This window comes from Macaca nemestrina, chromosome 17 (genome assembly GCF_043159975.1).
Source record: "Macaca nemestrina isolate mMacNem1 chromosome 17, mMacNem.hap1, whole genome shotgun sequence".
Lineage (NCBI taxonomy): Eukaryota > Metazoa > Chordata > Mammalia > Primates > Cercopithecidae > Macaca > Macaca nemestrina.
Genome location: NC_092141.1, coordinates 85,482,379 through 85,509,978, shown reverse-complemented (window position 1 = coordinate 85,509,978; position 27,600 = coordinate 85,482,379). Strand labels below are relative to the sequence as shown.

Here is a 27,600-nt window from a genome sequence, read left to right as displayed (position 1 = left end):
AGGGCATCCACGAGGCTGGGGAGAATAAGGACCCCCCTTGAGCAATGGGCTCCTGTCAGGATGCTGCCTTGGTGCCTTTGCCCACCTGCCAGGAGGAGGAAAGGAGCCAGGGAACCCACAGCGCCTCCCATTGTCCCCACTTACCAACCCAGCCCAGTCTCAGGTACAGAGTTCAGAACACAGGAGGTCCAGAGGCCTCGTGGGAACAGACAGGACACACCACTCCAGCTCGGGCTGTGAGAAGCCACCCCATCTCCTCTTTATTTAGCCCTCCTCTCTCCACTCTGGAAACTGCTGTCTCCATGCTCAGCTGAGCTAAGGGGCCCAGGGCAGAGACGGGGATCACGTTGGCAGCCAGGTGGGCAGCCCAGTTCAGCAGCCGCTGTTCCTGCGCAGGAAGGGGTGGCCCTGCAGGGAGCAGTGGAGCTCCGTGAAGCTGAGGGAGCCCACGGTGATGGCGCAGGGGCCCATGGCGTGGAAGCCGAACCTCTCATAGAAGGGTACCAGCGCGTCCTCGCACATGAGCGCGGCCCGGTGCACAGCCGGCTGGCTGCCCAGGTGGTGCAGGTAGCGCCACAGCAGGATGGGGCCCCTGCCCTGCTGCCGGAAGGCGCAGTGCACGGCCAGCACGTGCAGGTGGGCTATGTGGCCCCCAGGCCTGTGCATCGTCAGTGACTCCTGGAGGTGAGCAAGGGACGAGAGCCCAGGTCACTTCTGCTGATGCGTGCTCCTCCCCAGCCACCGACCCAGGCAGGGAGCAGGTGTCCCCTCGGTGCCTGTGGTCAGGGCTCCCGCCCCAGCCAAGGAGGTCCCCAAATTTTGAGCCATACCCCCATCCCCATGGAGAAAACGTGAAAACCCAGAACGCCTTGCCCTGGGAGGGAGCTGTGGCCTATACTCATCTCTCCAGTTCTGGAGGAAGAAATCCCAGCCCCTGGGCTCCCCTCCCCACCGTCTGGCTGACCTCTGTCTTCAAAGGCCTCCCTGGAGCTGGGCGTCACAGCCCCATCCTCACCTGCATGAGTCTGTCCTTGTCCCAGAGTGAGCCGATGATGAAGGCCACAAGGCAGCCCTCCTCGAACCAGCCCAGGGACAGCTCCGGACACAGGGTCAGGAAGTGCCGGATCTCATCCAGGTACAGGGGGCAGACACCCAAGACGGAGATGAAGGCTGTGGCAGGAGGCTCAGGTGGGCAACTGGTAGTCGCTGTGCCTCACATCCACTGTCTGCTGCACCCCGAGTGTCTACTCAAATGCCCCATTCCCCCCAAGAAAATGGGGTTTAGGGCTGCTGTTTCCTCCACTTTCTTGAGCGCACACATGGTCTGATACTCTGGGACCCAGCCTCCAAGACAGGAGACTCAAGGGTCTCCTCCCCACAGGATAACTGGACTGGAGTGGAGCTTCCCTCTGACCCTGTGCGGGGCCACTCACCTTCACGCTCGATCTCAAAGGCGCTGATGGCGTCCTCCGGGGTGAGGCAGCGAAACTCGCTGGCAGGGAGCGTGTGGCGCCGCTGACAGCTCGAGATCGCAGGCGGCAGACGCGGGGCCTCGGGTTTCAGGGGGTGGGTGCTCTGTGTGGACATCCTGGCCACTGGTGCCTCCCTGGGGCACCCCACCTTTGGAAGTGGCCTCCTAAGCCACGGAGGGCCTCCCAGCACCTGTTGGAGAACAGCAAGGGGCAGGGGTCTGATCCTCATCTCCAGGGAGTCTGGCCCCACACTGTGCATCTGGCCTCTTTTATAGCAGGAACTGGGGTGGAGCCAGCCCCCAAATCAATGGGCACATTCCCCGGGTACCTGGTCTTCAAGGCTGTTACCAGGCACTACAAACATTGGCACTGTCTCCCCACCTTTCCCTCGCAGCCAGAAGGATCCCTGGAGGTCTGTCCCCTTGCAGACCTGCAGACACTGGTCTCAGGTGCCTTCTGGGTGCTTCTGAGCCCCAGAGATGGTGGCAGGGATGAGCAGGGCTCCGTGGAGCCTGGGGCACCCCAACCCTGCTGCCCACAGCAGGGAGGCAGGACTCCTGACCCTCCACTGACCACATCTAATGCAGCTGTGCAGTGGGTGGGCCCCCGGGTCCCCCACACCACCATTCATGTGGTTTATCTTACCTCCCCAGAGGGAGGCTTCTGGTTTTCTGGGTGCAAGATGCTGTGGCGGAGAGCTTTTTAGGTAGTCTCAGCCCTTGGTCCTAGAGAAAAAGCCCCTTAATCCCCTTAGGGAGCCTCTATTTCTATCCAGATGGCCTCAGACTGGGCCACACATATGCAGGATTTGTGGTGGGGGGTGGGGAGGTTAGAGGGAGCCGGGGGCTGCAGAGGGCCTGGGGGATGGGGAGGAACAGGCAAGGAGGATGCATAGGATACCCCCTGCCCCACACGTCCAGCTCATCGGACATGCCTCTCTGGGCACTCTTGTCTCCCAAGACACCCTGCAAATTTACAGTTCTTAGAGGAGGCCATCCCTCCCTCCACCTTCCAAGACACTTAATAAACTCCATGACTTCCATGTTTCCCTCCATGTCTAGAAGCTCCAAGCAGGGAAGCTCCTGTTCCTGAAGGCTGAGAGCCAGGAGCTGGGGTTCCACCTACCTGGGCTGTGGAGAGGGCACCGTGTTCCCTCCACAAAGCCAGTGGCCCTGGGGACCTGTCCGCGGGCACAGGAACCAGGAAAATCCAGGACTCCTGGCTGCAAGGCTGTAGTAGCAGATGTTACCAGGGCAGCCTGTGGTGCTGTTCTCAGAGGTTTCTAATCCCCCCCACCCCACCTCTCAAGCTATCCCAGGCAGGATGACGCCAACAGGGCTCTGGCAGCCTCTGCCCCTGCCTTGCTGAAGGGAAACGTCAGCTCTGGTGCCCTGGGCACAGAAGGGATTACCAGAGGCTGACTGAGGCCCCAGGGTTTGGGGAAGAGAGCATGGGGCTTAGCCTCAGGGGTCCAGCTCTAATCCCTGCTCTGTCACCGACTGGCTGGGCACCAGCGATTTCCCCCTCTGTCCCTTGGAGTCTTGGACAAGCCCACCTCTTATGTGGGAGAGGGGGTGGGAATTCAAGCTACCAATTTGTGCACTTTAAGTATGTTCTACTTCAAGTTTACTTAAATATTCAGGAGGTTGCTCTACCAAACATCTCAACTACAAAGCTCTCTGACTGCCATTGACCTTGGTTCCACCCATTCCCATGGCTGCCCGGGCCTTGGCACCTGGTGCTGGCGTTCCCTCGGGATGCAGGCCCCTCTCCCAGTCAGCCCTGACTACCCCCTGCCCTCCAGCTCACGCCCCATCCTGCGCCCCTTAGCTTTTCTCTCACCGGCACCTGCCCAACCCCCCAGGCCCCTGCCGCGCCAGCGCCTGCCTCTCCGCCCCATCCAGCAGTGCAGATCCCCTGTCCATCTCAGGCTCCTGGGGGTTCTGAAGGTTGCGTCTCACAGGTGCACTCTTTTGACCCCCCACAGAGGAAGCTTTCGCTCCTACCCACAGTTTGGGACAGACCTCTGAGGGTCCTTCCTGTCCTGGCAGCCTGTGAGCGCCACTGCTTACAGCACTTGCTACGTGCTGGGCCCTGGATACGTGTCTCCTTTAATCCACACGGAAGCCCGGTCAAATGAGTATTAACCGTATGTTATAGAGAAGGAAACCGAGGCACAGACAGGTTCAGTAACCTGCTCAGAGCCATCCAACAAGTGAAGTGGGAGGGGCAAAACCTCCTGACATGCACAGCCACTGCTGCGCTGGTGGGACTCACTGCATCTCACAATGAGACTCCTGGTTCCTGTCTTCATGATTCTCCTGCTGGGTTTCAGTGTCCTCACAGGTGCACTCTTTCAAACCCCCGCAGAGGAAGCTCCTGTTCCTACCCACACGGTTTGGGACACAGCCTCTGACCGTGGAGTGACCCCATCCCAGTGCCCCCGCCCACCCACCACCTGCACTCCTCCTGTCTCTGGGTCCCCGTCTCCCAGGGCCCTTCTCGGCTCTCTGAGGCCCACCTGCCTGCTAGAAGGGACCCTCGACAGACCTCTCAGGACCAACCAGAAACCTCCTTGGGCTCGGTTTGGCGGGGTGATCATGTCCAAGACCTCAGCTGGGCATCCCCACCTTCAATCCAGAGTTCCCCAAAAGGCCTCTTCTCTCCCTTCATAGACTCTGTGGCTCCATGGCACCCCCTGGTGGCCAATCCTAATCACAGCCACTTGGCAATGCCTGAGAAGAGCCTGCTGTTCAATCGGCCTCTCCCTTTGCTGACTTCCACATGGCCCTGTTCTTTCTGGACAACACCCTAGAGGTCTAGAACCTCAGAGAACAGGATGAAGCAGTAAGCCAGGCATAGTGGCTCACCCCTGTAATCCCAGCACTTTGGGAGACAGAGGTGGGAGGATGGCTTGAGCCGGAGAGGTCAAGGCTGCAGTGAGCCAAGACTGCGCCACTGCACTCCAGCCTGGGCAACAGAGCGAGACCCTGTCTCAGAAAAATACAAATACAAATAAATTTTTTTAAAGATGAGGCGGTCTGTTAAACATGGTGAAACGGGGAAGTTCAAACCCTTGTGGGACAGGAGAGGGGACAGAAAGGGAGGGCAGGGTGATCGCTGGGACCTTTGTCCTAGTCAACAGGAAGAAAACCACACGTCACCACCAATGAGAAGGAAAATTAGGAGGGTGAGGGGCCCACAGGGTGATGGGTACAGATAGAAAGAGATCCCTGGGCCTGGGCATAGTGGCTCACACCTGTAATCCCAGCACTTTGGGAGGCCAAGGCAGGAGGATCACTTGAGCCCAGGAGTTTGAGACCAGCCTAGGCAATATAGCAAGATCCCCATCTCTACAAAAAATTTAAAAATCAGCCAAGTATGGTGGCACACACCTGTAGCCCCAACTACTTGGGAGGCTGAGGTGGGAAGATCACTTGAGCCTAGGTGGTTGAGGCTGCAGTGATATGCCCCTGCACTCCAGCCTGGGTGACTGAGCAAGATGTTGTCTCAAAAAAAAAAAAAAAAAAAAAAGACTCCTGACCTCAGGTGGGCTCTAAAAAGAAGCACCTCCAAGGTCATCCTCACACCAGGGACACTGATTGACCGAGTCTTGTCCTGCTTCTGCAGTTAGAGCGCTGGCAATGTCTCTGGTGACTGCCTCTCAGGTGGATCTTGGGGATGGAGGGGAGAATGTGTCCTTTGCCCCCCAAGTCATACCTGTTCAGTCACTCTAGACAGCTGATAAACACCTAACCTGATGGGCAAGGCTGGGCGCCATGGCTCACGCCTGTAATCCCAGCACTTTGGAAGGCCGAGGTGGGTGGATCACCTGAGGTCAAGAGTTCGAGACCAGCCTGGCCAATATGGTGAAACTCCGTCTCTACTGAAAATACAAAAAATTAGCCGGGTGTGGTGGTGAGTGCTTGTAATCCCAGCCACTTGGGAAGCTGAGGCAGGAGAATCGCTTGAATCAGGGAGGCGGAGGTTGCAGTGAGCCAAGATCATGCCATCGCACTCCAGCCTGGGCAACAAGAGTGAAACTGTCATCTCAAAAATAAAAATGTAGATACAGACAGGGAGAAGATGGCATCTGTATGTTTCCCACGGGTGCTGTAACACAAACTGGATGACTTTAAACCACAGAAATGGCTGGACATGGTGGCTCATGCTTGTAAACCCAGCACCTTGGGAGGCCGAGGTTTTTTGTGCCCGGCCTCTCCCTCCAGCAGCAGCTCACTTGAAAGTCCTGTATCCACGACTCCCCCACCCCGACTCCCTTCCCAGTGTGTACCATGCCACCCTGCCTCACCCATGATGGCTCCCCTCAGGGGTCCCTCTGTCTCTCCACCTAGCCTGGCCTCTTTTGGTCTCCCAGACAGGTTTACACATTTCAGATGCCAGATGGGGTTCAGTTTTCTGCCAAAAGGCTCTTTGGTCCCATGAAAATAATGGTCTGTGACTGGGCTTCCACTTCGAGACTCCAGAATAGTCTTTTTTTTTTTTTTTGAGATGGAGTCTTGCTGTGTGGCCCAGGCTGGAGTGCAGTGGCACGATCTCGGCTCACTGCAAGCTCCGCTTCCCAGGTTCAAGCAATTCTCCTGCCTTAGCCTCCCAAGTAGCTGGGATTACAGGCACACACCTCCACGCCTGGCTAACTTTCTGTATTTTTCCTAGAGATGGACTTTCACTGTGTTGGTCAGGCTGGTCTCGAACTCCTGATCTCAGGTGATCCACCTGCCTCAGCCTCTCAAAGTGCCGGGATTACAGGTGTGAGCCACCGCGCCCAGGCAGGACTCCAGAATATTCTATAGCAGTTTGGAGATGGGTTGTCCAGGGCACAGAGAACTCCCAGGGGCCATGCTACCTAACTCCCCACCTGCCCTGGCAGAGCCGCACTTCTGACCCATCAGAGCCCCCATCCCACTCCTAATCAGATGTGGCGAGGATGATGACGACAGTTATTCAGCGGATAACTGATGTCATGGCAGTAAAAGAAGGTTCTGAGGGGATGTGCGTCACCACAGGAAAGCTGAGAACCAAGCTTTCGGGATGACCACTGTTAGCAGGGAAAAGAGTTATTAACAGGAACGCAGGTGAAGTCATAAGAAGGGAAGAACCCAGGGGAGAATGTCCAAGAAATGGGGCAGTTAGAGCCTGAAATGCCACAAAGAATGGAGAACAGATCTCAGATTCTGCCAACAGGGAGGCTCTGATGACCTTTAAGAATCCTTCCAGAAAAGGCCAGGCACAGCGGCTCACACCTGTAATCCCAGCACTTTGGGAGGCTGAGGTGGGTGGATAGCTTGAGGTCAGGAGTTCAATACCAGTCTGGCCAACATGGTGAAACCCCGTCTCTACTAAAAATACAAAAATTAGCTGGGTGTGGTGGTGGGTGCCTGTAATCCCAGCTACTCGGGAGGCTGAGGCAAGAGAATTGCTGGAACCTGGGAGGCGGAGTTTGCAGTGAGCCAAGATTACACCACTGCACTCCAACCTGGGCCACAGAGCGAGACTGTATCTCAGGAAAAAAAAAAAAAAAAAAAAAGGAGTCCTTCCAGAAGGGAGAAATGGGTGGAGAGGCCATATGCAGAGGAGTGGCCCTAATGGTGACAATGAGAGGTGGAGGGCAGAGGCCATTGAATAAAGGCACACTGACCCGTCGCCACGGCCGGGGGTTGGAGAAGACCTCCCCACAGACCCCACCCCATCCCGGGCGCCGAGCCTGCCACAGCTGCTGATGCACCCGGAGAGCCTGGTGCAGGGGCAGTGAGCATCCCGCCGGGCCCGGTGCAGAAGCCCCAGACCTGGAATCTGAGAGCTTCCGGCATGGGGACACACCCGCTCCCCTCCGTGTGTCAGCTGCCCAGTTTCACTTCCAGACTGAAGGGACTGAAGGGAGCCCATTTGGGGCAGACCAAGGAGTGGGCCCCATGGCCATGTCCCAGGGACACCTTGACGATGCCTCTGAGACCCCAGTTTTCCATGCAGAGCAGTTGAGAGGCCCAGCGTGCAGGAAGCACAGCCCTCTCTTCAGGCTCTTGTGCAGTGGCTGCATTTTCTGGTGGTTTTGATGGTCACTTTCTCTCTCAACTCCTCCCCTGCACTTAAGGTCCGCCCCACAGACCTGGCACTGAGCACATCTTGCCTTTACGCCTTTACCTTTCCAGCCTGAGTCCTGCCGTGTGGCAGGCTCCCCAGGGGATGAGAGATGGAGAGCTGTGTGCGGGAAGTTTACTGGGGTGAGGTCTCATGAGCAACCCCTGTCGTGGAGCAGGGCAGACGGCTGGGCAGTGGAAGCTGAGCTGTGATGGTGCAGCTGTAACCGAGGCCTTGGCCCATCTCCTGAGGAGCCTCAGACCTGGGAAGCCCTTCTGGACCCGCCTCTTTGTCCTGCATCAACCTTGGGTGAAGCAGCTTGCTTCACTGAGGGCAGTTGCAGGAGAACCCAGCTGGGAGCCGTCAGCCATCCTGCCCACTGCGGGTAAGAGCCCTGAATCACTTTCTCCAAGCTTCCAAGTACCAGGGTCCTTGCCAGGGTGATAAATTCTGTAACAGGGAAAAGAGCTCCCACACCAACACATGTTCGTTATCCAACTTTATGCTCTGACCCCCTTGGCCCAGCCAGCATTCTCTGATTCCAGTCCCCACTCTCCTGGCTCTAGCTGGGACCTGCAGCTCCTTCAGGACAGAGCCTCCTTCCTCCCTCAGCCGACCCAGCACTTCACCAGTGGGTGAGGTTGCAATTTAGCCCTAGTTACTGGCCTAGTGCAAGAAGAGGAGGTGCAGTGTATACTCAGGGTTGGGGAGGGGATAGTACCTGTCTCCTGAGGAAGAGGCATTGTCCCCAAGGAAGGAGGGGCACTAATTTCTGTCCCTGGATGTCTCCCACTTCTCCCCAGGGGCCTCCTCTGTATAGCTGACTCATTAAGGTTGGGAATTCAACCTGCTCTCAGGCTCTGCCACGCTGACTTCTCTCTGTTCCTTAACTTCAGGAGGTGAGTTTCTTTACATGCTGCCAAGGAGGCCCTCTGCTTTTCCACTTTGCCTTCAAGCAGCGATTCTTCACCCCCAGCCTCTGACTGTCTTTCTCCCCTGCACTGACTGCCCCAACAACCATCCAGTTCCCCAGTCCTTACACTTACTCCATCCCTGTACCTGTCAGACATCTGAGATGTTGCACCCACCGCTGATTTATTTTTTTCTCTCTTTCTTTCTTTCTTCTGCCTTCCCTTCCCTTTCTTTCCTTCCTTCCTTCCTTCGTTCCTTCCTTCCTCTCTCTTTCTCTCTTTCTTTCTTTATTTTTTGATGGAGGCTTGCTCTCTCACCCAGGCAGGAGTGCAATGGCACAATCTCAGTTCACCAAACTCCGCTTCCCGGGTTCAAGTAATTCTGCCTCAGTCTCCCAAGTAGCTGGGATTACAGGTGCCCACCACCACACCCGGCTAACTTTTGCATTTTTAGTAGAGACGGGGTTTCACCATGTTGGCCAGGCTTTGTGCCCCTTACAGACAGTCAGTGGATGGGGGAGGCATCTTCTTTCAGCCAAGGGCAGTGTTTGGAGAGGAAGGGGATGGGGAGGTACACCACAGCATCCACTACACACCTGTCCCCGCAAGAGGCTTATGCACCCCTGGAAAACAGAGGCTGGGTTGAGAATGTGGCATCGTGCCACCCACAGAGCAGGTGCCTATCAGCTAGGGGCAGAGTCTCCTGTTTTTTTGTTTTGTTTTTTGTTTGTTTTGTTTTGTTTTGCTTTGTTTGAGATGGAGTCTCACTCTGTCTCCCAGGCTGGAGTGCAGTGGCGTGATCTAGGTTCACTGCAACCCCTGCCTCCTGGCTTCAAGCAATTCTCCTGCCTCAGCCTCCTGAGTAACTGGGATTACAGGGGCATGCCGCCACGCCTGGCTATTTTTTGTATTTTTAGTAGAGACGGGGTTTCACCATGTTGGCCAGGCTGGTCTCAAACTCCTGACCTCAAACGATCCACCCCAACTCAGCCTCCCAAATTGTTGGGATTATAGGCGTGAGCCACCACGTCCGGCCCAGAGTCTTCTGTTGAGGAGGGTGGCACTTAGGGATGAGTGGGACCCTGCCTCATTTGGGGCTCAATATCTGCCGTATTAGATAGGCTTACCTCAGGAAACTTCCAGACCATTCTGGAATGGAGGCATCAAAATTACCCAGGTGTAGTGGTGGGCGTTTGTAATCCCAGCTATTCAGAAGGCTGAGGCACGAGAATCTCTTGAACCCGGGATGCGGAGGTTACAGTAAGCCAGGATCCTGCCAGGACACTCAAGCCTGAGCAACAGAGAGAGACTCTGTCTCAAAAAAAAAAAAAAGAAAAAAAAGATCCTGAGGCTGGAGCACAGAGCACTCCATGCTGGAAGCAGAGGGTAGGAGGGCTTGGAAGGATTGGATCAGCTTATGAAAGGCCACATGCCTTCTTGTGTGGACCCTGGGGAGCCACAGAAAGAAATAAAGCCAAGAGTCCAATGACCATGTTTGCATTTTCAATCACCCTGGGAACAAGGCAGCAGATAGATTAGACAGCCTGGGGCTTGGTGAGGGGACTACAGCCGAGGTCTAGGAAAGAGATGGAGATCAATTCGTAACAAAAGCTAATGTTATCAGGCCTGCCATTGTGCAGTCACTGGGCAAAGCACGTTATATTCAGCTGGTCAGTTACAGTCTCCACAGTCCTATGAAGTAGGTACTATTATTATTCCCACCTTACAGAAAGGAAACTGAGGCTTAGAGGGTGAAATAACTTGCCCAAGGTCACATAGTGACCAGCAGCAGCACAAGCTTCAAACCCAGGTCCCTGTGACTCCGGAAGCTCACTCTCAGCCACTGTACCTCCCACCTCCCCACCTCTCCATGGATCCGCCCCCCTGGTGGAGCACTTCTGGACAGGAAGGGTGTGGAAAGGCAGTGGAGGGGCCAAGACCCAGGCATTGATTGTGTGTGGAGCTTAAGAGTGAGGGCTGACGGCCGTGCGCAGTGGCTCACGCCTGTAATCCCAGCACTTTGGGAGGCCTAGGCGGGTGGATCACGAGGTCAGGAGATAGAGACCATCCTGGCTAACACGGTGAAACCCCATCTCTACTAAAAATACAAAAAATTATCCGGGTATGGTAGCAGGCGCCTGTAGTCCCAGCTACTCGGGAGGTTGAGGCAGGAGAATGGCATGAACCCGGGAGGTGGAGCTTACAGTGAGCCGAGATTGCGCCACTGCACTCCAGCCTGGGTGACAGAGCGAGACTGCATCTCAAAAAAAAAAAAAAAAAAAAGAGTGAGGGGCTGACCCTCAGGTGGCCAGCTCAGCACCCAGGTAGGTGACACTGCCATCAATCAGGATGAGGACTCTGGGAGAAGAAACTATTTGAGGAAAAGATGATGAGTCTACTTTGTATCTATGACTGGTTACATCCAGGAAGCACCTACGAATCTGGAGCTGTGGGAGGTGGCAGTGGATAGGCTGGTATATTGTTCTTGAAGCTGGTCCAGCAGATTCACTGTGCCTCGCCCTGTATCTTCAGGAAGGAGGGAAACAGGACGAGCCTGGTGATCCTGGGCTGTCACTATTGCTCAAACTTGTCACTGTTGCCCCAGCACAAAGTGTTTTGCCCAGTGGATTGCAACCTCCCCTCACAGTAGGAGTCAGAATGGCCAAGGGTCAGCTGGGCTGGGTCCTGATCCTGACTGTACTGCAGAGTGACCTTGGGCAAGTCCCACAGTTCTCCCAGGGCACCTGTGCAAGGAGCAGGTGAGGCTCCAGGAACGAGAAGGGCCCTTTTAACTCCAAAAGCCTTGAGCAGCATTCAGCTGGAGCCTCAGAGGCATTTCTTCAGCCAGCCACATGAGGCTGTGGGGGGCTTCCCAAGGCAGCTCACCTCCCACCCCACCCTCCAGCTGAAGTCTCCAGTGCCTAAGGCTCCCTAGCACCCCCAAACACCTGCTCCAGAGTGGAAGGAGCTCTTTGGGCCAGGCTGAAATCACTTGCACAACAATGGAGAGGCCAAGCAGGCTCCTACAGAGGGCAGTGTTGGGCCTGAGCACACTTTGTGGGTCCAGAGAAGTGCCCCAGTGGCTGATTAAGATAGGGACGAGACAGGGCCTGCTTCGCTGAGTTCAGTTCACTCTGCTGCTGGCTCTGCCGCCTCCTGCACACCACCCACCCCACTTAGCAAAGGGAGAGGCCAGACCAGCTCACTTTCTGGCAAGCACATTTATAAATAAGTGAAATTCTCCCACGAAATAGCTCTATTTCCCAGGAAAGGCTGGGTGATGGGGCCATGATTGGAGAGGGTTTCTTCATTAGGGAATCAAGTTTTTTCCTCCTTCCTACACCTCAACAATGATGAAAATAAAAACTAAGCAGCGGCTTCCGTCCACGCTTACCCTGCTAGCCAGCCTGAGTGTATGGAGACTGTGGCTGGGGGCTCAGGGTCTGGGAAGGAGACAAGCCTCAAACTTTATCCAGAGCATCTTGGGTCTGAGTGAAGTCACTGAAAGACACCATTGGATGGGTAGGAATTTACTGAGTCTCATTCTCTAAAGTAGCTCAGATGCAGTTGAAACTGGGGGTACTTGAAAGGATTTGGAGCAGCCAAAGAGGGCAGCTCTGTCCCAGCTTCTTCAACTTTTGGGTGTTTGTCAAACAAAGGATAGGAAACTGACAGAATGGATGTACAGGTTCTCAGGCCTTTGACATTCACTAATATGATAATTTTCTTTTTTTTTTTTTTCAAGACGGAGTCTTGCTCTGTCGCCCAGGCTGAAGTGCAGAGGCACAATCTTAGCTCACTGAAACCTCCACCTCCTGGGTTCAAGCAATTCTCCAGCCTCAGCCTCCCGAGTTGCTGGGATTTCAGGCGCATGCCACCAAGCCTGGCTAATTTTTGTATATTTAGTAGAGATGGGGTTTTGCCGTGTCGGCCAGGTCTCAAGCTCCTGACCTCAGGTGATGCACCTGCTTTGGCCTCCCAAAATGCTGGGATTACAGGCGTGAACCACTGTATGGGCCTAGCTTAATATGACACATTATTGAGCTCCATCCCTATGCCAGGCACTGTCCTAGGCACCAGAGTTACACACACAAATACAACATGGTGCACATGCTTAAGGGTTTAGTCTAGTGAGGGAGAGATCGGCATGTGAAATCAAGGACTCTTACCTACAACCTGGCAGTTTTCTGATAATCTATGTAAAGCACTTAGTAGAGTACCTGGCATGAAGTTACAGCTCAATAAGTGATAGCTATTATTAGCCATTATTACAAGAAGCCGCAGAATAAACACAACACATCGTCCAGGAGTGTCAATATTACTCAAAGATTCAGGACAAAAAGGCATTAGTTTTTACATTAAAACAACAAACATAGGCATACTCCGGAGTACAATGCAAAACTCACTTGATTTTTTGACATCAAAAGCAGATTTGAGACCGGGTACGGTGGCTCACGCCTGTAATCCCAACACTTTGGGAGGGCAAGGCGGGAGGATCATTTGAGGTCAGAAGTTTGAGACTAGCCTGGCCAACATGGTAACACCCATAGCCAGGTATGGTGGTGGGCGCCTGTAATCCCAGCTACTCAGGAGGCTGAGGCAAGAGAATCGCTGGAACCTGGGAGGTGGAGGTTGCAGTGAGTCAAGATGACGCCACTGCACTTCAGCATGGGCGACAGAGTGAGACTCTGCCACGAAAAAAAAAAAGCGGATTTGAGGTCTGCACTGCCCCATCCCCTCGTGGGACACATAGACACATGGACTCCCTGCTACGATCAGGCGTTCTTCCGAGGGAAGCCTAAAGAAACAGCGTAACTAGAAAAGCCCCTGCCCTTGGCGTGGGGAGACTCCCCAGGTTACTACCTGTTACCTTAGGCACCAAATTCCTTGGGCCCTGTTTCTTCATTGGTAAAATGAGGTTAAAACCCTCTATATCCAAGATTGTGATAACAGATGAGATAATGTTCGTGGAAGTACCTGGTACAATGCCTGGTCAATAATATGTGCTTAATAAATGCTATGTTGGCTGGGCGCAGTGGTTCACGCCTGTAATCCCAGCACTCTGGGAAGCCGAGGCGGGTGGATCACAAGGTCAGGAGATCAAGACCATCCTGGCTAACATGGTGAAACCCCATCTCTCCTAAAAATACAAAAAAATTAGCTGGGCGTGGTGGTGGGCGCCTGTAGTCCCAGATACTCGAGAGGCTGAGGCAGGAGAATGGCATGAACCTGGGAGGCGGGGCTTGCAGTGAGCCGAGATCAGGCCACTGCACTCCAGCTGGGCAACAGAGCAAGACTCTGTCTCAAAAAAAAAATAAATAAATAAAAATAAATAAATAAATGCTATGTTATCAGGTGGCAAGAAAACAGTGCTGAAAGGGTCATGGGAGGCAGAACAGAAGCTACTATGTTACTGCTGTTTAATCCCCAGGTCTCTACAGGAGAGGGAGTAGGGACCTGCGTCCTTACAGCAATGATTCCAGGTGGCCATTTGCCACTGTGGTCTGGGATGGGAAGGCCATGATTTGAGAACCCAGTCTTGCCCCAAAATCATATCCTATCTCCCCTTCAGCTCATTCAGCTCCTGTTTGTTCTGTATCATAGTACATAAATTTTCTAAGATTTGGGTCCATTGACAACCACCCTGATCCCAATATTACATCAATACTCTATTAGTACTTGGCCTAGGACATCTTAAATACTTAGGCTGCCATCTGTTTTGTGCATGTTCTTTTTTTTTTTTTTTTTTTTTTTTTTCTGAGATGGATTTTTGCTCTTGTTGCCCAGGCTGGAGTTCAATGGTTCAATCTCGGCTCACCACAACCTCCGCCTCCCAGGTTCAAGTGATTCTCCTGCCTCAGCCTCCTGAGTAGCTGGGATTACAGGCATGGGCCACCATGCCTGGCTAATTTTGTATTTTTAGTAGAGATGGGGTTTCTCCACGTTGGTTAGGCTGGTCTGGAACTCCCGACCTCAGGTGATCCGCCCGCCTAGGCCTCCCAAAGTGCTGGGATTACAGGCATGAGCCACTGTGCCCGACCTTGTTCATGTTCTTTTAACTTTTCTCCCTTTTTTTTTTTTTTTTTTTTGAGAAAGAGTCTCGCTCTGTCACCCAGGCTGGAATGCAGTGGTGTTCTTGGCTCACTGTAACCTCCTGCTCCCGGGTTAGAGCGATTCTCCTGCCTCAGCCTCCCGAGTAGCTGGGACTACAGGCATGCGCCACCACGCCTGGTTAATTTTGTGTTTTTAGTAGAGACGGTGTTTCACCATGTTGGCCAGGGTGCTCTTCAACTGCTGACCTCAAATGATCCATCTGCCTCGGCCTCCCAAAGTGCTGGAATTACAGGTGTGAGCCACCACGCCCAGCCAACTTTTCTATGAATGTAGTTCTGTATCTTCAGGATCCTGTAAACAACCCAAAGAACTGGGATTCTGCCTTCTTTGAAGAATCTAAATACTGTAATATCAATCCAACTTACTAGTCTTTCATTGATGATCGTGTAGAAAAATGTGGAAAAAGTGATGTTGACTGAGAAGGGTTAGGGCCAGATCTTGTTTTCCTTAACAATCTATTATAAATCTGTCCTCTGAGAATGTATCTAAACCCTTTGAAACTTAGGTGACACGTTAAATTAGAGTTACTTTTTTTCTTTTGAGATGGAGTCTCACTCTGTGGCCCAGGCTGGAGTACAGTGGCGTGATGTAGGCTCACTGCAACCTCCAACCCCCAGGTTCAAGTGATTCTCGTGTCTCAGCCTCCCAGGTAGCTGGAATTACAGGCGCCTGCCACCATACCCCGCTAATTTTTGTATTTTTAGTAGACATGGGGTTTTGCCATGTTGGCCAGGCCAGTTTTTTTTTGTTTTTTGTTTTTTGTTTTTGAGACGGAGTCTTGCTCTGTGGCCCAGGCTGGAGTGCAGTGGCCGGATCTCGGCTCACTGCAAGCTCCGCCTCCCGGGTTCACGCCATTCTCCTGCCTCAGCCTCCCGAGTAGCTGGGACTACAGACGCCCGCCACCTCGCTTGGCTAATTTTTTTGTATTTTTTAGTAGAGATGGGGTTTCACCATGTTAGCCAAGATGGTCTCGATCTCCTGACCTCGTGATCCACCCGTCTCGGCCTCCCAAAGTGCTGGGATTACAGGCTTGAGCCACCGTGCCCGTCCAGGCCAGTTTTGAACTCCTGACCCCAACTAATCCACCCGCCTCAGCCTCCCAAAATGTTGAGATTTCAGGTGTGAGCCACTGCACCCAGCCTAGAGTTACTTTTCTTTTTTTTGAGACGGAATCTCACTCTGTTGCCCAGGCTGGAGTGCAGTGCAGTGGTGCAATCAAGGCTCACTGCAACCTCTGCTCCCCGGGTTCAAGTGATTCTCCTGCCTCAGCCTTCCAAGTAGCTGGGATTACAGGCGCCTGCCACTGCGCCGGCTAATTTTTGTATTTTTAGTAGAGACAGGGTTTCACCATCTTGGCCAGGCTGGTCTTGAACTCTTGATCTCGTGATCCACCTGCCTCGGCCTCCCAAAGTGCTGGGATTACAGGCATGAGCCACCGTGTCCAGTCTTTTTTTTTTTTTTGAGACAGAGTCCTGCTCTGTCGCCCAGGCTGGAGTTTAGTGGCATGATCTTGGCTCACTGCAACCTCCACCTCCTGGGTTCAAGCGATTCTCTTGCCTTAGCTTCCTGAGTAGCTGCGATTACAGGCACGTGCCACCACACCCAGCTAATTTTTTTTTTTTTTGAGACGGAGTCTCGCTCTATTGCCCAGGCTGGAGTGCAGTGGCATGATCTTAGCTCACTGAAACTTCCGCCTCCCAGATTCAAGCAATTCTCCTGCCTCAGCCTCCCAAGTAGCTGGGACTACAGGCACATGCCACCATGCCCAGCTAATTTTTCTACTTTTAGTAGAGAAGGGGTTTCACTATGTTGGCCAGGCCAGTCTCGAACTCCTGACCTTAGGTGATCCATCCACTTCTGCCTCCCAAAGTGCTGGGATTACAGGCATGAGCCACCTGCGCCCGGCCCTAGAGTTACTTTTTATATTTTATTTATTTATTTATTTTGAGACAGAGTCTCACTCTGTTGCCCAGGGTGGAGCGCAGTGGCTTAATCTGGGCTCACTGCAACCTCAGCCTCCCAGATGCAAGCTATTCGCCTGCCTCAGCCTCCTGAGTAGCTGGGACTACAGGCACACGCCACCACGCCCAGCTATTTTTAAATTAAATTAAATTAAATTAAATTAAATTTTTTTTGTATTTTTAGTAGACACGCAGTTTCTCCATGTTGGCCAGGATGGTCTGATCTCTTGACCTCGTGATCCGTCCACCTCGGCCTCCCAAAGTGCTGGAATTACAGGAGTGAGCTGCCGCGCCCGGACTCCTTTTTATATTTTAAAATGACAATTTGGAGCAGACCATAACAGTTCTGCCAGTCTGGAATTTAATCCAGGCAGGGGGGTTGGAAATAGTACAATGGTTAAGCTTATTGAAGGAGCTAAATGCCAGGCACTGTTCTACTTCATGTAATCCTCCCAATTGCCCAGTGAGATGAGTACTGCTATTATCATCCCTATTTCACAGATGAGAAAATTAAGGTGAAACTAAGTTAATCAGTGTGCCTATTTTTACAGATTAGTAAGTGGCAATGCCAAAAATTGGAATCCATGGCCCCCACTCTTAGCTACCTCACTATACTACCTCTTGCCATTCATTCTTGGCTTCAGGGAGCTTTGAACTCATCTAAATGGATCTATACCCAAACCATTGGGGCCACTGATCCTTTTATTCCCTTTCTCTGGGCCTCCTTCACCAGTTCCTGGGTCAATTCCTGAGGGGTTATGACGTTCCAAACTGCTTGGAATTCCCGAATACGGTGCATTATACATATGCTCTATACACATCTATTATAGCCTTACAAGTTGGGGTTGTTTTTTATCTATTTAATGTGTATTTGTTTTGTCTCCCCAACTAGACTGGAAACACCTCGAGGACAGGGACAGTATCTTTCTCTTTCTGCAACCCTCGCAGTGCCTGGGGGCTAGGCTAGGACGCCAAGGGAGCTCATCAAAAGTTGTTGACAGGCTCTCCACCATCCTGTGCCTCACCCCGACCACTCCCCTCTGCCTCGGTGGCCACTCCACTTCCTCCTCCCGGCCCGCCCCTTCTCTTTCCCTTTAGTTTAATCCTGTCTGGCCTCGACCCCACTTAGTGGATTCCATTCTGCCCCCGCCTCCCGCGGCATCTTCAGCGTCCCCTAGCGACGAGGCGGTGGCTCCTAGCAACTGCATCCCGGCTCCCTGACGACGGCGCCACGCAGGGACACGTCAGCGCGCCATGGCCCCGCCCCCGGCGCCCGCTGGTCCCGCCTCCCCGCGCCTCGTTCGCCGCCGCTGCCGCCGCCGCCGCCCGGGACTCGCGCAGAGCAGTTATGGCGGATCCCGCAGCCCCCACGCCCGCAGCTCCTGCTCCCGCCCAGGCCCCGGCTCCAGCCCCGGAGGCGATCCCGGCCCCAGCCGCAGCCCCTGTCCCGGCGCCGGCGCCCGCCTCGGACTCGGCCTCTGGGCCGTCCTCGGACTCCGGCCCCGAAGCCGGCTCGCAGCGCCTGCTGTTTTCTCACGACCTGGTGTCGGGCCGTTACCGGGGCTCCGTGCACTTCGGGCTGGTGCGCCTCATCCACGGCGAGGACTCAGACTCGGAGGGCGAGGAGGAGGGCCGCGGCAGCTCGGGGTGCTCCGAGGCCGGGGGCGCGGGCCACGAGGAGGGCCGGGCCAGCCCGCTGCGCCGCGGCTACGTGCGCGTCCAGTGGTACCCGGAGGGCGTCAAGCAGCATGTGAAGGAGACCAAGGTGCGGCGGGCGGGGGCTGGGCGGCGCGGGAGGCAGGGGGTCGGCGGCCGGGCCGAGGCCAGGGAGGGACGGCATCGGGGCCCTGCCCGGAGAGGTGCCACTGCAGTGGCCGAGGCAGGAGGACAGCCCCAGTGGAGGGTACACTCCATGCAAAGTCATTGCAGCAGCTCTGGGCGCACACACCAGCCGGGCACTGCTGGCCCGGGACCGGGCGGGCGCTGGGCTTCCCGACTTGAGGGGACTTCTAAGCCATGCTATGCTGTGGTGTCGACCTCGAGATTTGGAAACGTGGACCGACTCCCGTGGGGACTCCTCAGGCCCTGGGGCGCGTTCGGCATTACACCAGTGCGGCGTTTTGCTGACCCCCAAGGAGCTCGGTGCTGCATTGTGCATCCAGAAATGAAGGCCGTGCCGGGTCCATGCAGGGAGGGGTTGTGGGCATTCCAAAACAAAGATAGAGGTGAAAATCCCAGCCGAACCCAAGAAGTTCACTAGCTTACAGGCTGCATTATGGTCAAGCCACCCAGTCTCTTTTTGTTTTACCCTGCTGCCTCATTTTAATTGCTACAGGGAACTTTGTGAGTAAAAACATTAGCAATCAGAGCCGCGATATGAATAGTACTGGGGGGTGGGGGGAATTCTGACAGCTGCGACCCGGATTGAGACTTCTTGAAAAAAATATTCCAGAACCTTAGGTAGAGGGGAGTCACCAATTTGGAAACCTGAAGGGTTTTTCTTGACCTGAGGCTGTTAAGCAGACATCTGACTCCCATATGGTTTTTGGGGTGATGCTAGTGAATATAGCAGTTTTACAAAACAAAGAGGCTTGCCGTCATAAACCCGAAACCTTGAACCCGAGTTGGTTTGGTGGCTTGTTTTCCGGAATGTGAATTCCTATCAGTAATTGACACACACACACACCCCTGTATCTCATACCCCTTCTTCCTCTCCTACTTCTCCTCCCCTTCAAGAAAACATTTCTAAGCAGGAATCAGGCCTACACTGTTTTAGGTCCTTGGGAGGTTGAGAGGTCTGATTTCAGGGGAGGGCACTTTGGAAGTTGATCTGGGTTTCTCACACAGTGGGAGACAAAGACTACAGAGGAATGGGGCTTCATACCAAACTACAAAGAGGGGGTCTGTGACAACGGCTTGAGAAGGAAGAAGGCCCCACTCCAGAGAAGAGCCCGTGATCCATTTCCTAGCGGCAGAAGTGACTACTGATACCAGCAGTCTTTTTGTTGGGGATGCACGTACATCCACAGACACAAATCCACACACAGGACCCTGCTTTCCCTCAGAGAAATGCGAATCAGGCAACAGCTCTGAGATTTGGAAGGAAAATTATCAGTCCATTTACAAGAGTATTTGGAAAATATTACTTGTGCAGCAGAATGCTGATTAAAAATTACCCAGTATTGTGTCAGGAAAAGAGGGTTATTGCTGTGTACTGTGTGACACCATTGCTGGTGTCTTTCTGTGAGTTTTTGAGAATGTTTTTCACCACCCGTCTACTCGAGAGGTTTGTAACTTTTGGAACGTAACTCATTTGACTGCAGCATCCTCTGTGTTGTGGCCTCCTGCCCTGGGACTCAGGGGGAGGCAGGCCCAGCTCACTACTGGGAGCCGCCATGTTTATCAGTTGTCGTTCCCCTCCGTCTTGACTCTGGTGGTTAACTTTGTTTACAGTTATGTTCTGTCTGCCTCCTGCACCATGTGTAATTATACAGAGTTTGACTTGAACTACCTATTTTGGAGTAAAATCGAAAACAAAGGCTGGGCGCGGTGGCTCATGCGTGTAATCCCAGCACTTCGGGAGGCCGAGGTGGGTGGATCACCTGAGGTCAGGAGTTCAAGACCAACCTGACCAACATGGAGAAACCCCGTCTCTACTAAAAACACAAAATTAGCCATGCTTGGTGGCACAGGCCTGTAACCCCAGCTGCTCAGGAGGCTGAGGCAGGAGAATTGCTTGAAACCGGGAGGTGGAGGTTGCGGTGAGCTGAGATGGTGCCATTGCACTCCAACCTGGGCAACAAGAGTGAAACTCTTTCTCGAAAGAAAAGAAAAAAAAAACTTTGAGGGACCACTTTGGATAGATTTTACAGCTGGCCTCCTGTGACTTGCTTTGAATTTGTTGAAATCTGTTTTGTGGCTCGGTGGTGGTGGTTTGTCATTGTAGCTTCTGGGCTTAGCAAAAGCCAAGGGACATAGGAATTCCAAGGAAGTGGTGGAATGGAATGCTCATTTATGGGTGGCAAGATCCAGTTCTTTTAGGATTTAGAATAGGTTTGTTTTGGAGGGTGGAGTTTATACCTGATAGGTAGCTCTGTTACCATGAGCTATAGACACAGGTGACTGATTAGCTGAATGTTTACTGGTCTGTTGCTGACCACCACGCAGAGTGGTAGGGTGGGTCCTGGGGCCTTGCAGCACTGTGGCTTAGGATGATTTTTCTTCTCACCTCCTGCTCCTTATAAATTCCATCAAGGTGATAGTTTGCTGTAGAGGAAAAATCGTTAGACCGAGATTGACTCATCTAGTTTTGAGATTTCAGAACCCAATTATTGGTAGAATAATGGAGTGGCAGTTGTTTTTTTTTTTTAAGTTACTGGTTGGTTTATTATTTTTGAGATGGGGTCTCACTATGTTGCTCAGGTGGCCTGGAATTCCTGGTCTCACACAATCCTCCTGCCTCAGCCTCTCAGGTAGCTGGGACTACATTAGTGATGGTTTTGATAAACTTTTTATTTATTTATTTATTTATTTTTGAGACGGAGTTTTGCTCTTGTTGCCCAGGCTAGAGTGCAATGGCGCCAGCTCGGCTCACTGCTCCCTCTGCCTCCTGGGTTCAAGCAATTCTCCTACCTCAGCCTCCTGAGTAGCTAGGGTTACAGGCATGCGCCACCACGCCCGGCTAATTTTTTGTATTTTTAGTAGAGATGAAGTTTCTCCATGGTGGTCAGGCTGGTCTCGAACTCCTGACCTCCGGTGATCCGCCCGTCTCGGCCTCCCAAAGTGCTGAGATTACAGGCGTGAGCCACCGCGCCCGCCGAAATTTATTTTTTAATAAGCTGCTACCTATTGAAATTTTTTTTGTGTGAGTTTCTTTTTTAAACAGAGTCTCTCTCTGTCACCCAGGCTGGAGTGCAGTGGCATGATCTCGGCTCATTACAACCTCAGCTTCCTGGGTTCAAGTGATTCTTGTGCCTCAGCCTCCCGCATAACTGGGATTACGGGCATGTGCCATCATACTCAGCTAATTTTTGTATTTTTAGTGGAGACGGCAGTTTGCCGTTTTGGCCAGGCTAGTTTTGAACTTATGGCCTCCAGTGATCCACCCGCCTTGGCCTCGTGAAGTGCTGGAATTACACGCCTAAGTCACCGTGCCTCGCCCCATTGAAATTTTTTAATAGTATCTAATATGGAGTGTTTCATCGGGTGTGGTGTATTTTTGTAGTTTTCTCTGTAAGTTGGAGGGCAATGAGTAAAGGCTTAGTCTTAGTCTCAAATTTTTAGTGAACAAGTTTACAAAGAGATGAAGAGACTGGGCAGCAAGTCATGTCCTTTCCCTGCTGCCTTCTTGAAAATAGCAACAGAAACAAAGTAAATTCTTCCATGAAGCTATGGAATTTATGGTTGTTTCTGAGGCTTCCAGCCACCAAAATTAAGCTTCTTAAGGACTCAAAAGGAGCAAGTGGCCAGTGCCTCATATGCTCCTTCCTTTCTCCAGTCTTCTGACCTCTTCAGTGAGGTAGCCCATTTCTCCACTTGAAACTGTCCATCTGGCCACGGATCTCCTTAGAGGAGGCTTGCCCCTTCCCCATCACCAGTCATCCTTTGAATAAAATTTTGTAATAAAGCCAAATGCCCGCAGCCACTTAAACCTTCATAGGCACTGGCTAGACATGGGGGGTCCTTCTGGTCTCCACCTGTCACGGTTGGGCAGAACGGCCCCCTGCGAGGAAGGGAGCAGGACTGCTGTCGGTCAGTTCAAGCTCAGTCTTCATTTTGGAGGCGAAGTGTTTATGCTTTAGCTTTCTTGTGCTTTTTCATGTCTTTTGCATTGCCTTTTAAGTTGCCATGACATTCAGAGTTTCACCAGGTTTGAGATATAGTGCCTCTAAATTAGGGCTGTCTGTGATCACCCTGCTTTTATGAGGCTGTGTGTGTGAAACATCCCTGATGACAGGTCCCTCGGGAATTGGCTTTGCAGTTTATTTTTGGCTCCTACGCTGGCCAGCATTTCCATGGGGAAGCTATTTAGGTGTAGCATCATGGCACGTGAAGTTTGTCTCACTTGTCCGGGTGCCGGGCCCATTAAAAGCAATTGTTCTTAGTGATGTAATATAAAGAAGTTATATAAGGTTAACCAAGATGCAGGACTAAGTGAATCTAAATTGCATTTTATTCAGATAGGATCACAGCACTTGTAGACTCTCAACAGCTGTCCTGTGATTTTATTCTTTGTCCCTTGATTTTCCCCCTTCTAGCCCTCAGGCCTCAATGCCCTGATGGTGCTTCTGTCTGGCTGCTGCCTGACTCAAGGGCACTTTCCTCAGATGAGGGGTGTGTGTTTTGTACTGTGATTGGAAGCCAAAACCCTTGGGTGCTCTTCCTGGTTGTCATCTACTCTGAATGACCTTGACCAAGTCACTGCCTCATTTTCTCCCTCTGCAATAAAATAAGAGGTCTGTCTTCCTAACCCCTGATATGAGCCGGCACAGATGGAATAACCAGAAGTGTAGCTAGGTCGAGCCTAGGAGGGCCACTTGGTTATTAGCAGACAGCATTCTGATGTCTGTCAGAGAGAGCCAGCCCTGCGCCTTCAGGAGATCACTTCCAGGAGACAGAGGGTGGTGCTGCACCAAAGAGGCAGCTCGGGAAGCAAAAGGTGCACGAGGCGGTTTGTGAGGAAGGGGGTTGTTTCAGGGGCACAGGAATTCCTAATGGCTCATGTTGCTAGTGACCAGGTGGATTATAGGTTTGACTTTATTAAACCTCTTCTAGAAATACTCATGAACTTCCTACCTCTGTTACTTTATAAGAAATTCAGTAATGCACATTTAAAGTAACCCCAGCCATCCTCCAGGAGGGGGATAGAATGAGTGAGTATGTATGTGTGTATGTTTCCAGAGTCTGAAAAGTCTCTTGAAATTCCCAAGACTGATAATGAGATTATGAATTACAAGGATGATAGAGTATTGCTTTTGTATTTTAAGGTAATAAGAGCAGTCATGATACAGGATACTGTTACTGTGGGCGAGGCACTGTTAATGCTTCAGATGTTTTACTTAACTCTCACAACAACCCTGTGGTGCTGTTACTAGCCCCATATGCCAGAGCAGGAAGCTGAGGAACAGAGAGGTTAAGTAAATTGCCCAGTGTCTCAGTGGAGGAATCTGAATGCAAATTGAACTAAATGTACTTTATTCTCACCTGAGAATACTTAAATTCAGGATTCATAGATCATTACTATACGTGACCGAGTGCCCTGATCCAACATGAATCACAGGCCCTGTGGTTAGCATTAATCATCCCCTCTTTAAACAGTTGAAAGTCTTAGTGTAATAGGAGGTACTACAAGTGAGGAGGGAGGAAGGCACAGGATGTTGGGATGGGTAGAAGTTGTGCCAGTGGGCAGGCAGGAGGGAGGGAGATGATGGGTAGGGAGCAGGACGGGAGGAACACTGCGTTCGTGCTGGCGGTGTGCTTCTGCTCTTCCACACTTTTCATTCCCTGACCCCTCAGTCATTCTCAGAATAACTGTCAAAAACACGTTGCATTTCTAGAGAACCTTTGAATGACCCTCAGTGTTGAATGAAGCAACCTCTGTAGTCTGATTCATTCCAACACTGAACTACAGTTGAGTTTTATTCCCCAACTCCACCTCCTAGAGCAAAACAAGTGTGCAGACACTCCACATAACTGGCGTTTCCGTGTCGTCTCAGAAGTGGTCAGCATTAGGAGCTCCAACTTGACCTCTGTCCCCTCTGCTGCTGTCATCCTCCGGCTGGGAATGCTGAGTCATGAGACAGGTTCAGGAAGGATTCCTTGGAGAGACTGAGTTCCGCCTCAATTTCAGTTTCTGTTCCCTTCAGTTTCCGTGTGTTTTCACTTTAGAACATTAGAGGCCTTTTGCACCTTCCCCATCTCTACTTCACTTTTATCCCTGTTTCTGTTTTTTTGTTTGTTTGTTTGTTTTTTCATTTTCCTGTTATACTAAGAGGAACTTTTTCTCTTTTTTACTACTTAACCCACCATTGGGCCTCATGGAATCCAATGGAACCTGTTTGGGGCCAGCACTTTTTAAAAGGGTGCAATTGTCGTGTGTAACATGAATTGCCAGCACAACAGTCCTGGGCATGTGATCAGTGTCAGCTGCCCCTGGTGGTCGGTCGGTCCCCTCAGAGTTGGAGTCAGGGTGGTTTTCTGTGACATGTGGGTTTTCACCCAGGAGGATGTGATCTGTGCTTCTATTCTGATAGAAGCTTTTGGAGTTTCCTTGCCCAAGGCTTAGCCTGCTTCTGTATGGCGATGGGGAGTTGCTGATTTAAAATGATAATCAAAAGGGGGAAAGGTACAATCAGGAATGTCTGTAATGCGCTTTCCAGTTTACAAGAGGCTGTCATTTACCTCACTTAATAGGATCTCAGGGGTTTTGTTTGTTTGTTTGTTTTTTTGATACGGAGTCTTGCTCTGTCGCCCAGGCTGGAGTACAGTGGCACGATCTCGGCTCACTGCAAGCTCCGCCTCCCAGGTCCATGCCATTCTGCCTCAGCCTCCCGAGTAGCTGGGACTAAAGGTGGCCGCCAGCATGCCTGGCTAATTTTTTTTTTTGTTGTTGTATTTTTAGTAGAGACGGGGTTTCACCACGTTAGCCAGGATGGTCTCGATCTCCTGACCTCGTGATCTGCCCGCCACGGCCTCCCAGAGTGCTGGGATTACAGGCGTGAGCCACCGTGCCTGGTCAGATCTCAGTATTTTTAACTGTAGCTCCTTCCTGAGGCTCCACTTGCCCCGTCAATGGGTGCCAGTCCAGGAGAAGGTCATGGTTTAAATGCTGCCCATCCACATTTGCAGCTCTTACTGAGCAGGAGTGCCCATTCAGAATTGCTTCAGTTTCTGACATTCCAGCCAGCCTCGGGGGGACAATGTCAGGAGCCTCTTGACGTGTGTGGTTACAGCCAGGGAAGAGCTTATTGGAATTTGTTGTAGTTGAGAATAAAATTGAATTGTGTTACTGGATAACCCTCTGGATTTATCTACTTCAAGTTATTTGCTCTTGTTTCGTTCGTTAGCTATACTCTGTGGTTGAGGATTTAATGTCCTTCAACCCAGGCTGACTGTATTGAATGGATCCTTGGGTCAGCTTTGTCCAGGTCACCCCTAGACACAGGTAGGCTGTGTTCTCCTGAAGCAGTATTGTGAAAAGCAAATTTTTATGGTTTAAGCATTGCAGTCGATTGACGTACCACTCAGAAGTATTCAGTGGGCAATAAGGATTGGAATGAATGTCCTTTTTGGGTTTAATCTGGTTCTTTGGTTGGGGGATTTTGAGTTAGCTTGCATTTTTAGAGAGGCCACAGCAACATTTAATATTCTACAGCTAAGTCAAAGGAGTAAGACATTCTTCAGGTCACTTTTGGTTTAAATTGATAGCATAACTATACCTGGGAAACCGTCTATGATGATTTAAAGTAAAAAAAATAAATAAATAAAAATTAAGATACTGAGTCATGCTTGGGGAAAAAAAAAAAAAAAAAAGGCAGTCAGTCCTACCCAACAATGAGATGAAAATTCCCAGCTAGCATTGACAGAGAGATTTCCTGCAGGCACCCTTAAAAAGAGAGGCCTTCATTTGCATCCTGCAAGAGAGCTGGTCTTTTCACACTCAGCAGCTCCTGTGATGTTCTGCCTCCTCTTTGTAATTCTGGTCCTATTTGTGGGAGCTCCCTCTGGAAGAGGGCAGTTGAAGATAGATACCTTGACTGGCAGATTCAGTGGACTGTGTGTGTGGTCGCCCTGGTGCAGGTGGGAAGTGTAGACACACAAATACGTCTCCAGGGAGCATCAGGACTTTACATGTGCAGTGCTGAAAGCATCCTGGTATTCATGTGCTCTGTTTTATTACTTAAGGGATTTTGAGGGCCCTGAAGGTTGATGACATCATCTTCAAGCCAAGGAAGAAAGCATCTCTCTGGTCCTCCAGTGTGCTTGTGGGTCATCCCAGTCCAGTACGGGGGGAAATGGATGTCTGCCTCCATTTCCTTGTGACCTGCTCTCCCCTTCAGTCATTTTCTGTCTGGCCTCTCACACCACTGAGTGTGATGGCTCCCCTGAAGGTCACAAATGACTAGTGAATTTCTGGTCACTGCATTTGCTGACATTTTCTCAGTCCTTGTCCTCCTTTTGATCCATCAGCCTTATGCTCTGTCACCCGGGCTGGAATGCAGTGGCATAATCACAGCTTACTGCAGCCTCCACCTCCTGGGCTCAGGCAGTGCTCCCACCTCAGCCTCCAGTGCAGCTGGAACTACACACTCGGCTTTTAAAAATGTTTTTGTAGAAACAGGGTCTCACCATGGTATTGGCCAGGCTGGTCTCGAACTCCTGACCTCAAGTGATCCTCCCACCCCGGCTTTCCAAAGTATTGGGATTACAGGTGTGAGCCATGGTGCCTAGCTGATCTCGCCACCATTTTTTTTTTTTTTTTTTTTTTTTTGAGACGGAGTCTCACTCTGTCCCCCAGGCTGGAGTGCAATGGTGCAATCTCGGCTCACTGCAACCTCCGCCTTCTGGGTTCTAGCGATTCTCCTGCCTCAGCCTCCCAAGTAGCTGGGATAACAGGCTCCCGCCACCATATCTGGCTAATTTTTGTCTTTTTAGCAGAGACAGGGTTTCACCATATTGGTCAGGCCAGTCTCGAACTCCTGACCTCAAGTGATGCATCTGCCTCAGCCTCCCAAAGTGCTGGGATTACAGGCATGAGCTACTGCGCCCAGGCCGACTATGCCCTCTTAAAGATGTTTCCTTCCCTGGGGTTCTGTTATACCAGACTATACCAAATGTTTCTCTTTTTTGCCTTTTGTCTTCCTCTTACCCGTAGATGTGCAGCTTTTCCAAAGACCTGTCTTTTCTTCATCTCTTCCTCCCCAGTTTTTTGGAGTGACCTCCGTGCCTGTAGCTGCATCTGGTACCTGTATTTAGATGACTTCCACATTGACATCACATGCCCAGCTGCTTACTTGATAGCTCCATCGTGCCATGTAGACTTCA

General features: G+C 51.8%; 2 protein-coding genes across 5 annotated transcripts in view; one reads left to right on the top strand and one right to left on the bottom strand.

The window, feature by feature from the left end:
- Positions 1 to 229: 229 nt before the first annotated feature.
- Positions 230 to 18,250, bottom strand: LOC105469202 (aralkylamine N-acetyltransferase). 2 transcript variants are annotated; one of them, XM_071083617.1, is made up of 5 exons: positions 18,116 to 18,249; positions 9,610 to 9,793; positions 1,434 to 1,662; positions 1,016 to 1,170; positions 230 to 678 (listed from the first exon to the last, which is right to left on the bottom strand). In XM_071083617.1, exons 2-5 carry the CDS (start codon positions 9,628 to 9,630, stop codon positions 373 to 375), a joined length of 711 nt encoding a protein of 236 aa, XP_070939718.1. In that variant the 5' UTR covers positions 9,631 to 9,793; positions 18,116 to 18,249; the 3' UTR covers positions 230 to 372. The 2 variants fall into 2 exon arrangements, with proteins under 2 accessions (XP_070939718.1, XP_024644686.2); XM_024788918.2 differs by lacking the exon at positions 9,610 to 9,793 and having other exon boundaries at positions 18,116 to 18,250.
- Positions 17,864 to 27,600, top strand: part of LOC105469201 (ubiquitin conjugating enzyme E2 O) — a 65,620-nt gene continuing 55,883 nt past the window's right edge. The window contains exon 1 of one of the 3 annotated variants that reach the window (XM_011719951.3): positions 17,864 to 18,322. In XM_011719951.3, coding sequence (XP_011718253.1) covers positions 17,906 to 18,322 — 417 coding nt within the window. In that variant the 5' untranslated portion in view covers positions 17,864 to 17,905. The remainder of the gene's footprint in view (positions 18,323 to 27,600) is intronic. The other 2 variants (XM_011719949.3, XM_011719950.3) reach the window with 2 other exon arrangements.